The sequence below is a fragment of the Dipodomys spectabilis genome, unplaced genomic scaffold (assembly GCF_019054845.1).
Source record: "Dipodomys spectabilis isolate Male_0828 unplaced genomic scaffold, ASM1905484v1 ptg000053l, whole genome shotgun sequence".
Lineage (NCBI taxonomy): Eukaryota > Metazoa > Chordata > Mammalia > Rodentia > Heteromyidae > Dipodomys > Dipodomys spectabilis.
This window is the reverse complement of record NW_024870730.1, coordinates 12,640,861-12,655,471: the sequence shown is the minus strand read 5'-3', so window position 1 is coordinate 12,655,471 and position 14,611 is coordinate 12,640,861. Positions and strand designations below refer to the sequence as shown.

Genomic DNA, 14,611 nt, shown 5'->3' with positions numbered 1-14,611 from the left:
GTGTAGTTCACCCACAATTTCTCTGTGCTTTGCCCAGAACTTATTCCCAGGACTCATTCTCACAAAAGCATGGCCACAGTATGGGAGATGACGGGAGGAGAGCCAGATGGCAGAGCCAAGAAAAACCCACTTGCCTATGGGCTTTAGATCCATTTCACAAGCTAGTAAGAGCAGGTCTTACTAGCTAAGCTGACTTGGGAGTTCTTTCATAATTTATGCTATAAATCCATTAGTTAGTTAGCTGATACCTGAGGATGATCCACTGCTCAGTCAGAGTGGTCAGGGAGCGGCGTTGTCGGATGACTATCTTCATCAAATGTGCTGAGAACCCTTTACACCTCTCAATGTTGCCCAAGCCCATCTCCTGACACAGTGAGAAGGAAAGCATGCTGAAAGTGTAGTTGGCAAACACCACTCAGAGGCTCCACTAGAAAGCTATTTCATGGAACATTCTCAGACTATTTACTTATATAAGCAGCAGATGTGCTGCTTATATGCTTACAGGCAAGGCATTCATGTTTCTGAGCAGTATTTCTCAGATTATGTCACTGGTATTCCATCAACAAGGACTAGGTTAACTACCAATGCTAGGTAAAAGTAATTAAGGCACAGTGGTACCCACTAGACACTATGTTGAAAGTGAACTATACAACTTGCGGGTGGGGGCACATGAGGGAAGGGGTAACGTCCAAAAAGAAATGTACTCTTTATCTCATGTAACTGCTATTCCTCTGAACTTCACCTTTACAGTAACAATAAAAAAAAAACAAAACAAAAAAAAAAACAAAAACGAAACAGCGATTACGGTAGCATTCTCAATGTGAAATCTTTCTTCTTTAATTGTTCTTATACTATTGATCATATTTATAAATGCATGTATAAAATTTATTATAAGATGCTTTATGATATAGTATAAAATTATACTGGATAATTCTAAGTTTAATGATATTCTGCAAAAAGCTCAGTCATATCCACTAACCAGCTATTACTTGGAAAGGTCTGAGAACAGTTTCCTGGTAATTAGAAAATGGAGCTTTCTTTGGCTCCACAGTTCTCATGCTGTGGCATTCTACCTTAGCAGGAGTTGCTAGGGCTGCATTAAGCCTGGCATGTCGTGCAAGAGATCGATAAAAATACTTCTGGCATCCATCCCATGAAGATGATATTTCAGTAAGAAGCCTGCAAAGAGAATCAATATTTTTATTAAAACCACACTCTACCACCACAGACCCTGAAGATTCAGAGACTGTAGAACTGGCAATAGTTGATACAGATTTATTTCTGCATGGATGCATTCATGCAACCAAGTATGCATTAGCCCTTTATACAATGAATGTATTGTATATTTAGCACCTGAATTATCATAGTAAAATAATTACAAAATGTTTTCCTCCCTAAACTCTTTGTAGTTGTCTTGTAAATGGAAGTTAGAGGTCCTAAATTCAGGCACAGGAGTGAAGCAGATAATACTAATTACACATGGTAGTGACAGATGACCTCAAGTGAGGGAAACCTAAGGGTATTAAGAGGACTAGAGAACAAAGTCCTGTCAGAAGTCACTAACTGGTGACTAATGAGAATGTAAAGCACATCTGGCTGCTGTAAAACCTCCTCCTTTCGTGATTGTGTTGAATCCAAAGTTCAAGGCCAAACATCTTTGATCAAAATTTACAAACTGGCTAAAAAACATGTACAATAACTTTTGTATATATAGCAACATAGAAGAAGCTCTGTCCCAAAAGCTTACAGGCTCTAAAGTTTACATTATTTTAGAACTTAGATATAGTAGAGGCAGTAAAAATGTGACCATTCTCTCAGATTTCTATCTGTACATTCAAATCAAGTGAGTACACCTCAGGAAATTCAAAGAACCAGAAATGAGGCAACAGCTCAGTGATAATGTACATGCACAAGGCACACTCAAACAAATTTACCCATCTATTCACTCACTCACTCACTCATTCACCCACCCACCCACACATCCCTGGAAAGGTGAATATAAGAAAAGAGAAACCAAGAAAAAAATGAACACTTACTAGATGTTTAGCAGGTGCTAGGTGCGAGGCATTTTTATAAAGGTATCATTTTTAATCTTTGTAACAACTCTGCCCAAGACAAATGATTGCTATCCTCATTTTTGCAAATGAAGACAAACACTTGAATGATGTGTTCTAGTTGTAATTAAAACATGAACAAACCAACCAACCTAGTAGCATCAGCCTCTGGAGTGTTGCTGACTAGAGACAATGCACTCTGAAGATCTAACGGGTGAAGATAAAGCATCTCTTGAGGACTTTTTGAACGAGCCCAAGCAAGACCTTTACGATATGACAAACCTAGGAAACACACAGCATTCGTTTAAGCAAAGAAACTCAGGTAGAGAGGATATGCCCTCACTGTCCCTGCTACTTGAAATCCTCTGAAGAGCATCACCCAGAAACTTGTCTGAATTGCAAGTAACTGGGTATGGTGGTATAAATTTGTCATCCCAGCTTTTGAGAGTGATGCAGGCAGATCAAAAGTAAAAGGCCAGGTGGGCTATACAGCAATAAATAAATGCATACTCAGTCCCAATCCTGCTCAACATAGAGACAGGATAAGCAAATGCATTTCAACAAGATTCCTGGAGTAGGGGCTTAGTTTTTCTTTTAAATTTTTTGTAAAGATGCTGTGCAGAGGGGTTACATGAGTAAGGTAATGAGTATACTTCTTGTCAAACACTGTTAGCCCCTCCTTTTTTTCCTACTATCCCCTCTCCCTGGGCCACTAAAGTTGTAAAGATCATTTCCAACATAGTGTCTTGTGAGGATGATTATTGCAATGGGTCATCCTGTGTCCTTGTTTCAGCATTTTGCTATTTCTCTTCCCCTCCCCAAATTAGACAAATGTATATATTAGGTGCAGGGTACTAAAATCAAATACAGTGACAAGAGGGGATATACCATAGGTGGAAGAACACACACACACAAAAACAATCACATAGTACATTAAAAACAACAACCTCTTGTGTCTGTATCTTGGGGTTCATTAGCATCATCTTATAGGTTCATATGTACCTAGCTTTTGACATTTTCTGCTTATCTGATAAGATTATCCTAGATGTACACTAGTTATTGCAAATAAGGGAAACCATATAGGGACCTAAATTTCTTTGGGTCTGCCTTACTTCACTTAATATGATTTTTTCCCAAGTATTTCCATTTCCTAACAAATGGGGCGGTGTCGTTCTTTCTGATGGAAGCACAGAATTGCATTGTGCGCGCGCACACACACACACACACACACACACACACACACACACACACACACACACACACACACACACACACACACACACACACACACACACACACACACACACACACACACACACACACACACACACACACACACACACACACACACACACACACACCCCCTTACACTTTCTTGATCCACTGAGGTACATCTGAGTTGGTTCCATATCTTAGCTATGGTAAATAATGCTGTGATAAATTATTATGGCCTTGTTTCTGATCATTTGGGTAAATGCCCAAAAGTGGGATTGCTGGGTCCTATGGGAGCTCTATTTGTAGTCTTTTGAGGAACCTCCATAGTGCTTTTCAGAGTGGATGAACAAGTTTACACTCCAACCTTTTGACCACATCCCCTCCAGCATCTGTAGATTTCTTGATTATAGCCATTCTAACTGGGGTGAGAGGGCTTAAGATTTTTTGGTACTAAACTTGCCTAATATATGCAAGGCTAAGTTTAAACTCCTGAATCAGAACAAAACCGCAAACAACAACAACCAAAAACCCTAAAAATACTTGGTAATCAACAACAGTTCATGGCAGAATTTTCCTTTACATCACTAAAATTCTTAGAAAGAACTTGCCCGCTGCTTTGTTTTCTCACCATTTCTAGAATTTATATCCAAGTCAACAGTTTTTTTTTCTCCAGAGGTAGTCATTATATTTCAGTTTTAGGAAGACTTACCAGTTTTTGCAAGGTGTTTAAAGAGGTCTGATAGAGCTCGCTGCTTCTGCATGAGAATGTGCTTGGCTTCTGAGTGCTGCTTCTCCCTCTCTGCAGAGGGATCCACCTTTAAGCTTTGCAGCGCATTTACAGAGGCAATCACTTCACCTATAGGGAAAACAACACAATAACAAGGACCTTTGGTGTCATCAGAATCAGAAACCATGAGCCACTCCATCTCAGTCCTGAACACGGACCCTAGCATTTAGAAAACATTCCATATGTAGATGCTCAGTATGTGCTTTAACGCAAACTCATTAAGCATGGCCATAGAAAAACAAGACCATATCTTCACATCTGATAATAAATCCAAATAAAAGTGGACATTCTTTTTTGTAATTTAGAGATTTTTATAATCAATCCTAAGGGAAAAAAAAAAATACCCAATGCTACTGAACACCAAATACGTGAAGTATTTTATACTAAACTTTTCATTGCCTAACAAATTTCTGTCAAATACAGTATGTGTTAACATCCTACACAGTAGCTAGTATTTGCTAAATACTCTCTTAATCTGCACAACTTCAGAAGCACTTATCTGAAGCTCCCTTTTACACTGTGAGGCTCAGAGATGTCTTACCACTTTCTAAAGTGACTAAAATAGGACTTTAGCCCTAGTCTACTGGACACTAAAACCCTGATTCTTCTTATAGGCACATGCAACATCACGAATAGCACAGGCACCTACAATATAAAGGGGATTGCCCATCTGCCACTGGTGCCATCATGGGAGTAGTTATGGGCTCTTTGTCCTGCCACAAAATCCTTCTGTTGCTAAAGTCCTAGCCCCAGTACTTCAGAATATGACTATATTGGATACAAGGCCTTTATAGGTAAAGTAATCCATTTTCTGTCTTCCTTTAAGACCAAGAAGATAGAAGACTAATCAAGTGGGCAAACAGGAACATATGTAAGCCAAAGTGAGGCCTGAGAAGACATCAGTCCTATCTATGTGTTGTTGCTGTACTGTTTAGCTTCTGGAATTGCAACACAGTAAATTCTGTTGGTTAAACTACCTAGTCTGTGGTATGTTGTCAGGCAGCCCTAGCAGACAAATAGAAGCAGTCCACAGACTAGGACAGGTGACCACACTCTTTATACTGACATGGCGAGAGGGCTAGCAGAGAAGCTCCTCTATGTCACAGAACTCAACGTTTTGCATGTGGTTCCCACTAACCCCTGTCCTTAGGCTAAGGGATAGGCAATATCCTACTATAAAAAGCAAAGGGCTTCCTGACAAGGACTGCATCTGTCCTGTCCCATTATGCTCACAGGGTTGGAGGTAGACAGTGATAAGAAAGACAAGGCTGCCAAAGGCTCAATTCATTTTAATATTAGGGTCTACCTTCCATTCTCAGTCACCGATCTGTTAACACAACTGAGCAGATGTTGGCTCTCATCCCTCATCCTGAGCAAGTACAGCCACAGAAAACTGCTATACCTCTCTGAAGTAAAGAAAGCAAGAGGACTATGGATACATCTTCCCTTTCCTTTTATACAAGAGAAACATTCTGAAAGATGGAGCCAGTGTAGAGCCTGGGATGTCAACCTCTGTGCTCATTTACTTATGCTACCAGCCAACAAGAACAGATAATGACAAGGATATCATAGAAAATGGCCAGGCAAGGCTTAGTAGTATATTTAGTATTTTCAGCTATTCAGGATGCTAAGGCAGGAGAATCACTTGAGCCCAAGAGCTCAACCAGCCGGGCAGCATAGTGAGATCTCAAAAGAAACTTAATGACCTAAACTAACACCCAAGAGCTCAACCAGCCTGCCAGCATAGTGAGATCTCAAAAAAAACTTAATGACCTAACCTAACCTTTCTAGTTTTACATGAGGCAACAACAAGAGGAAATGAGTACTGGATGCTTTCAGTGCTTGTTATGTTTGAGCTCTAATGACTTTTAGCTCACTTATTTCTTAAGCGAATTGTTGAACACTATATAACATATCAAGAAAAGACACAGCCACTCATTTCTAGCCATCCTTGGCCATTGGGGAAAACACAGCAAGTCCCACACATGACCCCGGCTACTGACACCCACCAGTGAATTGATCGAGGCCTTCTACTAGGTTAGGCAGGGGACTCTCCCTCATGAATGTCAGACACATCTTTCTCATTCGTTTCAAGAGCTTTGGCAAGCGACGCAGAAGCTCCCCTTCCACGGAGAAAGGACCAGTACTCTGACAATGCTCTGGAACTGTGGCCTATGGGACAGAATGGAGGTTAGACTCACTGCCAACAATGACAGCAGTTTTGACTGCTATCTTAGAAACCTCATGAGAACAAATGTAACACTACAGTAAAATTGATGTATATACAATGGATATTTAAAAAAAATATATTCCTCGCTTGATAATTACTCATTATCTTGCCTATGAAATTGTAAGCCCTCTGTACGGTATTTTCACAATAAAAAAAATTATATTCCTGTCTTTTATTTATGCCAAAAATGAACTTAGAATCTTATTCTTTTGCTTGATTTTTCATTTAAGGCTGGAGCTCTACCACCTGTGTCATGCCTTCACTTTCTGTATTATTGCTTTCTTTACATGAAAATAAGAGAGACTCCTCACCCAGAAAGCCCTGAAGAGATTCAGGTTTTGTCCTATAAACACAGTAGAATAATTTCTGCTCTTATGGTGTTAAAGGCACATTACCCAGACAAAAAAGCAAGGCAAATGAGTGCAAGGCCTTAAGCCTAAGCCTTAGTAAGAATAATGAATGTGTTCCCCACCAAATCTTATTTCTACTACCCCACTATCCACCCTTATAACAATTCTAATGTCTGAAATTCAGATACTGATGAAGGGAAAAGGTGTTATCCATTAGGTAGGTATATTTCTAACATTCCCCCAACCCTGAAAAGATTCTGTGAAATTTCAATGTAATCACTATCAAAGCAAAAATTTTGACCAGAATGACAGAAACAGTGAAATGACAATCTATAGAAATTTGGCAGGTATGTGGCATCTCCACAGTTATTGTTAAGCCACTCTGCCAACTCTTTTTGTTAAGATTTTGTTTTATGCCTAGTAGGTTACACTTCTCCAATTTATGCTTTCTAGCAAAGCTCACAGGACTGTGCTACCACAACCAGCCATTGGTTGTCTACCAATTGGCTTAGACCAGAATACCTTACTCTCCATTTTCCAAGTAACTAGAATTACAGGCACCCCTCCCCTACACTCAGCTTCCATTATACTTTTTTCCCCCCTGGTCCTGGGGCTTGAACTCAGGGCCTGGGAACTGTCTTTGAGCCTCTTTGTGCTCAAGGCTAGTACTCTACCAATTGAGCCACAGTGCCATTTTCAGCCTTTCCTGAGCAATTTATTGGAAATCGGAGTCTTGCAGGTGCTGGTGGCTAATGCCTGTAATCCTAGCTACTCAGGAGGCTGAGATTTGAGGACCGCAGCTCAAAGCCAGGAAAAGTCCATGAGACTCAGCTCCAATAAATCACCAGAAAACCAGAAGTGACTCTGTGGCTCAAGTGCTGGAGTGCTCACTTTGAGATGAAGAGCTGAGGGACAGTTCCCAGGCCCAGAGTTCAAGCCCTAGGACCCATAAAAGAAGAGGAGTCTCACCGACTTTTCTGGCTTTAAATCTTGATATTCAGATCTCAGTCCCCTGAGATGGCAACAGGAACAGCCATCCTATAGCAACCTGCGTAATCAATTTGAAAAACAGTCCTGGAACCAAGTATTTACCCTAGTCAGTAGCAAACACTGAAGTCACCTCCGTGTGGTAGTCACCTGATATAGCAGCCCAGAGACAGTTTCAATAGCACATTTTAAAACTGATGCAATTCTTCTAAGTACATACAATGTTTACAGATAAGCAGTTGTCTAACAAACTTAACAATTTGGTTAACTGTACAGCAAGGCCAATTAAAAACAGGTACTATACAAATCTAAAAAACAACATTTCAAAGGAACTTTGTTGTCTAAATCTCAGGACACCTCTTAAAAATGGTATAGATTAAGCACACACTGTCCCACCAGCTAGTACCTGCCCAGTGGTTGACCGAGCCAATAGGGTCTCCTTCAGTGCCTGGTTCAGACTCTGAATGCAAGACAGTTCACTTGTGACTTCATCTGTTGGCCTGGGCAAAAAGTCAGGTTGTTCCTCCTTGTCACTCTCCACCAGGCAAGACTGGCAAGGTTCACTCAGGACAGCTTCAAATTTCTTCATGAATTTAAAGAGGGTTCTGTCCCCAGGTATTAAGAAGGGCAAAATGGATTTGAAAGTTAGGACATATATGTAAAACTATAATGTGTGTATATGTGTACACACATATGCATGTGGATATATATATATACATATATAATACACACACACACAATATGACGGATATTTACTGTTTTTTCGTTTTTTGTTTTTTTTTTTTTTTTTTTTACAACTGAAACTGAAAGAATGGTGGAGTTGCTTTCTCATGATAAATAGCTAGTAGGTGGCCTCTAGGCCACACAGTGTATTTTGTCCCAAGGTGCACTTTTTTTTTTCTTTTTTGACAATCATGGGGCTTCAACTCAGGGCCTGTGTACTGTCCATGAACCTCTTCATGCTCAAGGCTATAGCACTCTACCTCCAACCATAGCGCCACTTCTGGCTTATTCTTAGTGAACTTTTCTGCCCTGGGCTGGCTTTGAACCATAATCCTCAGATATCAGCTTCCTGAGTAGCTAGGATTACAGGCGTGAGCCAATGGTGCCCAGCTTACACTCATTCTTTCCTCAGGGAAATTTTGCTCTACCTAGTAGTAGGTGATGTTTTAGGGTAACAACATCAAAACAATTTAGTTGCTTTTGTAGAAGGTCAAGGTATTTGTATTAGATAGATTAATAATGTAGTCCTCCTTTTGCCTACCAAATAGAATTGTAAGTTTTGGTGTGTTTGGCTTTAAAAACATGAATTACCTATGTGTCTTTTCCACCGATTGTTTAATAGACCAGAAGTTGACATCATTCCACTTCGATATCTTAACAAACTCCTGAAAAATAAACAAAGCCCAAAAGATGGCCTTTTAAAGCTAATGTCATTCTGCTGTTTCTTAAGATTGTCTGTTAGCCATAGACCTGAGAGCCCATTCCATCCCAAACACAGGACTATGTGTTGAGGAACAAGTACAAGAGGAAGCATGAATTTGTCTTAAAGAAATCCCAAAGAGTGCTACCACAATCCTTAGTGTATCTGATATGCACCCCAGCTTAGAAAGCAATCATGTCTCTCACACCAGAACTGGGTCCATAACAATACTTTTCACTGAATAGGAAAAGAAAGGCCCTCCTTCCTATCACCCCAATCAATGGTTCAGGGACCCAAACAAAACACACTTCTGAGGTGGATGAAAAAAAGTGTGGGCAAGACCAGGTGAATATCAACAGATGGCTGTGGCAATCTTCCAAGGAACTTCATAGGAGCCACTCCACTGACACCTCATATGCTTGGTCAGTTCACCAACAGGAAGAAACATGACCAAATGTAAATCTTGTCATCCTACCTGACTGTTGAAATACTTGCTTCTATGCCCTTTACCCCTGCCTCACTATTAAACAGACAGAAAAATAGATCTAGAGACAAAGAATTTGCTGATTATGTTCTCCAAGGGTGATCGTGACAGCTGTTCCATCTTACTTTAAGTTCTTTTTCTAGGGGGGAACGAAGTTCCACAATTTTGTCCTGGACTCGGTCAAAGAATTGCTTGTAATAATGGTACAAATTCCATAGAACACTGCAAAGTGAATCTGGAAGAAATGAAAAGGAAACAAAACACCACACTTGCTGCATGTACCACCTGCGGACTTCACACTTCAGTGATGAACCTTCCTCATTTCTGTATACAATGAGATTCCAACACATTTTTCACAGGCAGATATTTAGGGAACTTCCCTTAGCAGTTCCTAGAGATGCAGATTGTTAACACTATTCTGTTTATTGTCTTGTAGTGTTTTTTTTCCTTGCTTTTACTATTATCTTAGATCATATCTGATATGAGTTCTACTAAAAATCACTACTTTCAAACTTTCTGAGGCCTGTAAAATCAACAGACCCGAATCCATTTCAAAGGTGGTATGCTGGGTGCTGGTGGCTCATGACTGTAATCTTAGCTATTCATGAGCCTGAAATTTGAGGATCTCCATTTAAAGTCAGCCCAGGCAGGAAAGTCTGTGAGACTCATCTCCAACTTACCACCATTAAACCAGAAGTGGAGCTGTGGCTCAAAGTGGTAGAGTGCTAGCCTTGATCAAAAAAAGCTCAGAGATAGCGCCCAGACTGAGTTCAAGCTCCACAACTGACCAAACTAATTAAATGTTGTCTATTAAAAGGTTTACCTCAAATTGTTCATTAATGCACAATCTACACTCATTTTATGCTTAAAATTTTATCCCAAACCTGATATATTCAGGGTTGGTAACTAACTAAAGCAGTTTATATGCAGTTTCTATATGGCATGATCTAAGAACATAAATGACCTGGATCAAATAGTAGCTTTTGCAGGAAATATACAATATCTAGGTAGATGTGCTACTTTGCCATACCAGTTCTGGGAGCTTCATTTGGCAACTTCTTTCACTAGATCTGTGCTAATTTACTTTGAATGTTCTTTTCTACATCTAACATGAATAACACTGTTAAAGATGACACAAGTGTCCGGATTTTAAGCCTGTAACAATGTATCTGGCTCCTGTGGAGAATTCAAAGCCTAATGCATTTTAACAGTTCAAAGGAAAAGGAAAGAAAAAAATCCTCACCTTTTCCTTCAACTTGTGGCATCAGCAAGACATGACAATGGAACACCAGTAACATCTGAAGTCGCACGTGGAATTCTCCCAGTGAGGATCCTTCAATAAATGCTTGCAGTGTATTAACCAACAACATTAGAGTCATCTGCTTGTCATCTGTAGAGATCGAAATAAAAGGCTAAGTGTCTTCAACCATCAGGTCCTGATGGAAATAAAAGGCTAAGTGTCTTCAACCATCAGGTTCTATCCTTAATATACACCAGGGAATGGGATGGCCTTTAGGTAGAGATCACAACTAAAGTGAAGCTTTAATTAAAGCAAGGATCACAGCTAATGGTGACTAACTTATAAGTATCAGCTCTATACAGGGTTTGTGTTAAAGGCACCAACAAATTATGAAAGGTACTAGGGCTTGAACTCAGAGCTTGGATGCAATCCCTTATTTTTTTTTCTCCTCAAGGCTGCTCCACTTATGCCTTTTTGATGGTTAATTGGTGATAAGAGTCTCATGGACTGTCCTGCCTGGAGTGGCTTTCAGCTATGATCCTCAGATTTCAACATCTTAAGTAGCTAGGATTATAGGCCTGAGCCACTTGCACCCATCTGAGCAACACTTTTAACTCAAGCATGTTAACTACCTATATCAAGGCAATCTTTATTTTGATAATCTCATGGACACAGAAGAACAAAAGTTCCTATGATTGGTTCTCTAGACAAGTCACGTGCATTACCTTCCTGCTCCTCTATTCGTTCCTGCATGTGCTTCTCAAGCATCTGATAAATGGAGAACCAATGCTTTGTGGATTTCTCAGTGTGGCGCTTCATAGTATTGTCTAAACTCATAGACCAGCAACTGAAAACAAAAATGAAGAGGTCATAGATACATTAAGACAAAGACTCACATTAAATACTGAACAGCCCCACAAATGGAAAGAGAATGGCTGCTCAGTCTGTTACTTTGAAATGCATGGCTTGTATTAATAGCATTTCAATGCCCTGCTTTAAACTCTGGGCCAAAAAGCATATAGTGTAACTGTGATATTAGATAAGCCCAGAGAATCTCAAATAAGTTACTTACTTCAGCTCCAGCTTACGCCACCGAATAATCATCTGGCTGATTAAATCCAGATGCTTCCGCAAAGACAAAGTGCGACTTGCATTCTCCTCCCAATCCTATAAAAACATTACTAAGGGCATTATTCAACTCCTTAATTACTTCCTCCCTCCCCCAGTAACATCTAGGTCTTTGAGAGAAGATTACTAGGACTTTTAGCATATTTTACCTTTAGCTATCAGTTTACATCCTACATTATCTGGCTTTAAGTTCTTCCTGGCCATATGACATAGTCCAGTAGAGCTAATATTAGAGGTAGACAAAAGTACAGGGTGTTTTTAGATTGGGGCCTAAAATCATGCCTTTAGCTATCCCTGAAGTCATGTGGCCACTTTCTGTCAAACAAAGAGGCAGGAAGCAGCCACCTCCAAGGTTGAATAGGGACTGTGGAAGATCAAAGTCAGCCAGTGGAAGGTCTGCTGGGATGTGGATACCATGTCCTATCCTCAAAATGAGGTGACTTGGCTCATCTTGATCCTAGGGTCAGTAGTGTAACTTGCATTGGTCTCATCAACAAAAGAAAAACAAGAATGTTTAAATTCCCCAAATCAAACTATAATTTACTACAAAATAAAATAAGGAAAAGAGGGAATCATCTTACCTGTGCCTTTGCCAGAAGGATCTCTAAGCCATTCAGGAGCTTTGAGATAGGACTGGAGAGCGGGAAACTACGAATTCTGTCCATTACAACCAGTAGCTACCAGAAAGAAAAAAAAGGGGGGATATTTTTAGCAAAAAAAAAAAAAAAAAAAAAATCACTGACTCAAAGTCACAAGGGTATTAAAGAAGGTCCCAATGTTACTCTCTCCTTTGAAAGTGTCACTAAAAACTATTTAAGAGCTTGGTGATAGTGGCTCACCCTTGTGATACTACTTACTAAGAAGGCTAAGATCTGGAAGACTGTGATTTGATAAGGAATATCTGAGAGACTCGATTTCCAATGAGCCGAAAATTGCTTAGCTAGAAGCATGGCTCAAGTGGTACGAGTGCTACGCAAGCAAGCAAATCAAGTGCAAGACAGTGATTTCAAACCCCAGCATTAGTGCATGTGTAATAGTGAACCTGTGTTCACATGCATATGCACATATACACACAAACTGGAAACAAATTCCCAGGATGGTGGGTCCTACTACATAAATACTTCCACAAAAGAACTCTACTGGAAAATACCAACTCAAAACTGTTGATAAACTATCAAAATGTTCATAAACTGTTTATGAATAAACATTTTTCTAATTTGGCACTTAAAAGGCATTAAAAAATATAAAATTAGGTGAAGACCAGAGAAATGTTGAAATTCAAACTGTCAATACTAAATAACCAAGGTCTGTTTCTAGAGCATTTAAGAAAATCATGGGGCCTTTAATATTAGGACTATGTGTATGAATAAACAGAAAAAATAGCAACATGGTAATGTGGTAACTCTTAACAAATAACATTAATGGAATTCCTAAATATTACTTATATAGGAGCAATGCAAACAGGTAGGTTCATTCTGAAGTTGGCTTGGAGTATCGCTTTTGTAATCCTTTGTTTCTATGTATGAATAAATGCACAAGTCAATGTCACTGGACATAGTGTGAAGTGCAGAACTCTAACTGGCTGCCCTACCTGCTCAAGTACGGGGTGCTCCGGCCAATCCTGTAGCAAATGACTGACAGCCTCTGAGAAGCCTTGAAGCACAGGTTGACACTGCCTTGCCTCTGCCACATTGGGGTGCTGGTAGAAATCGTAGGGTCCATCAGTCTTTACTGTAAGGTCTGAAATTGCTTCTCCAAATAGGGTGTTATAGGAGAGGGTACAGGCCAAAAGTTGGCTCCCTAAGAGGTTATCATTCAGTTCAACTCCTGTAAAATTAACAAGATCAAGTTGGTGAATTCAGGGAATTTTCCAACTTACAAAGATTTCAGAACAATGAATAAATTGGAACTAATAAAGAAGCTATTTCATTTATTCTTCCCCAAAGTAATACTGATATAGAAACCAATGACTCTAATACCATAATGACCATATATTCTAGGATATAAGTAGCTTAACTCAGGTATGTCTGTGCCGTTGCCTTGGTTTTTTTTTGGTCTTTTGTAGCTTTTTTTTTTTTTCCCTCCCAGAGCTAAGGACCGAACCCAGGGCCTTGCACGCGCTGGGCAGGCGCCCTAAACCCCAGCCCCTCAGGTATGTCTGTGTATAAGCAACAAACACAGGATGGGCACTGGATTTTTTTTGGTTGTTATTGGTTGTGGGGCTTGAACTCAGGGCCCAGCACTGTCTTAAACTTTTTTTGATCAAAGCTAGCACTCTACCACTTTAAGCCACAGTGCCACTTCTGGTTTTCTGGTGGTTAACTGGAGATAAGAGTCTCAAGGCCTTTCCTGCCTGGACTGGATTTGAACTGCAACCCTTAGATCTCAGCCTCCTGAGTAGCTAGGATTACAGATGTAGGCCATCATTGCCTGGCAGAACACTGGATTTGATGCATTCAAATTATTGGCTTTTTTAATTGCTATGAACAAACAAAAAGGAAACTTAAAGCTCTTTCCTACTATTATAGGTTAATGCATATTATAGGTTAAGCCATACGGGAAACTTTATCATTAGTAAACAGATTCTGTGAGATTAATTTCTTTTCTTTTTTTTGTTAGTTGTAGGGCTTGAACTCTGGGACAGGGCACTATCCCCAAGATCTTCAGCTCAAGGCAGTGCTCTACCACTTAAGCCACTGCTCTACTTCTGGTT

The 14,611-nt window shown here is 39.9% G+C and overlaps 1 protein-coding gene across 2 annotated transcripts in view; it reads right to left on the bottom strand.

Moving 5' to 3' along the window:
- Mdn1 (midasin AAA ATPase 1) overlaps positions 1-14,611 on the bottom strand; it is a 156,163-nt gene that overhangs the window by 30,181 nt on the left and 111,371 nt on the right. For both annotated transcript variants that reach the window (XM_042679510.1, XM_042679511.1), the window contains exons 66-78: positions 13,490-13,725; positions 12,480-12,575; positions 11,843-11,937; positions 11,496-11,617; positions 10,774-10,920; positions 9,656-9,765; positions 8,938-9,011; positions 8,030-8,228; positions 6,066-6,228; positions 3,979-4,125; positions 2,207-2,336; positions 1,074-1,179; positions 249-364 (exon numbers count right to left, since the gene is read on the bottom strand). In XM_042679510.1, the coding sequence (XP_042535444.1) occupies positions 249-364; positions 1,074-1,179; positions 2,207-2,336; positions 3,979-4,125; positions 6,066-6,228; positions 8,030-8,228; positions 8,938-9,011; positions 9,656-9,765; positions 10,774-10,920; positions 11,496-11,617; positions 11,843-11,937; positions 12,480-12,575; positions 13,490-13,725 (1,741 nt within the window). The remainder of the gene's footprint in view (positions 1-248; positions 365-1,073; positions 1,180-2,206; positions 2,337-3,978; positions 4,126-6,065; positions 6,229-8,029; positions 8,229-8,937; positions 9,012-9,655; positions 9,766-10,773; positions 10,921-11,495; positions 11,618-11,842; positions 11,938-12,479; positions 12,576-13,489; positions 13,726-14,611) is intronic.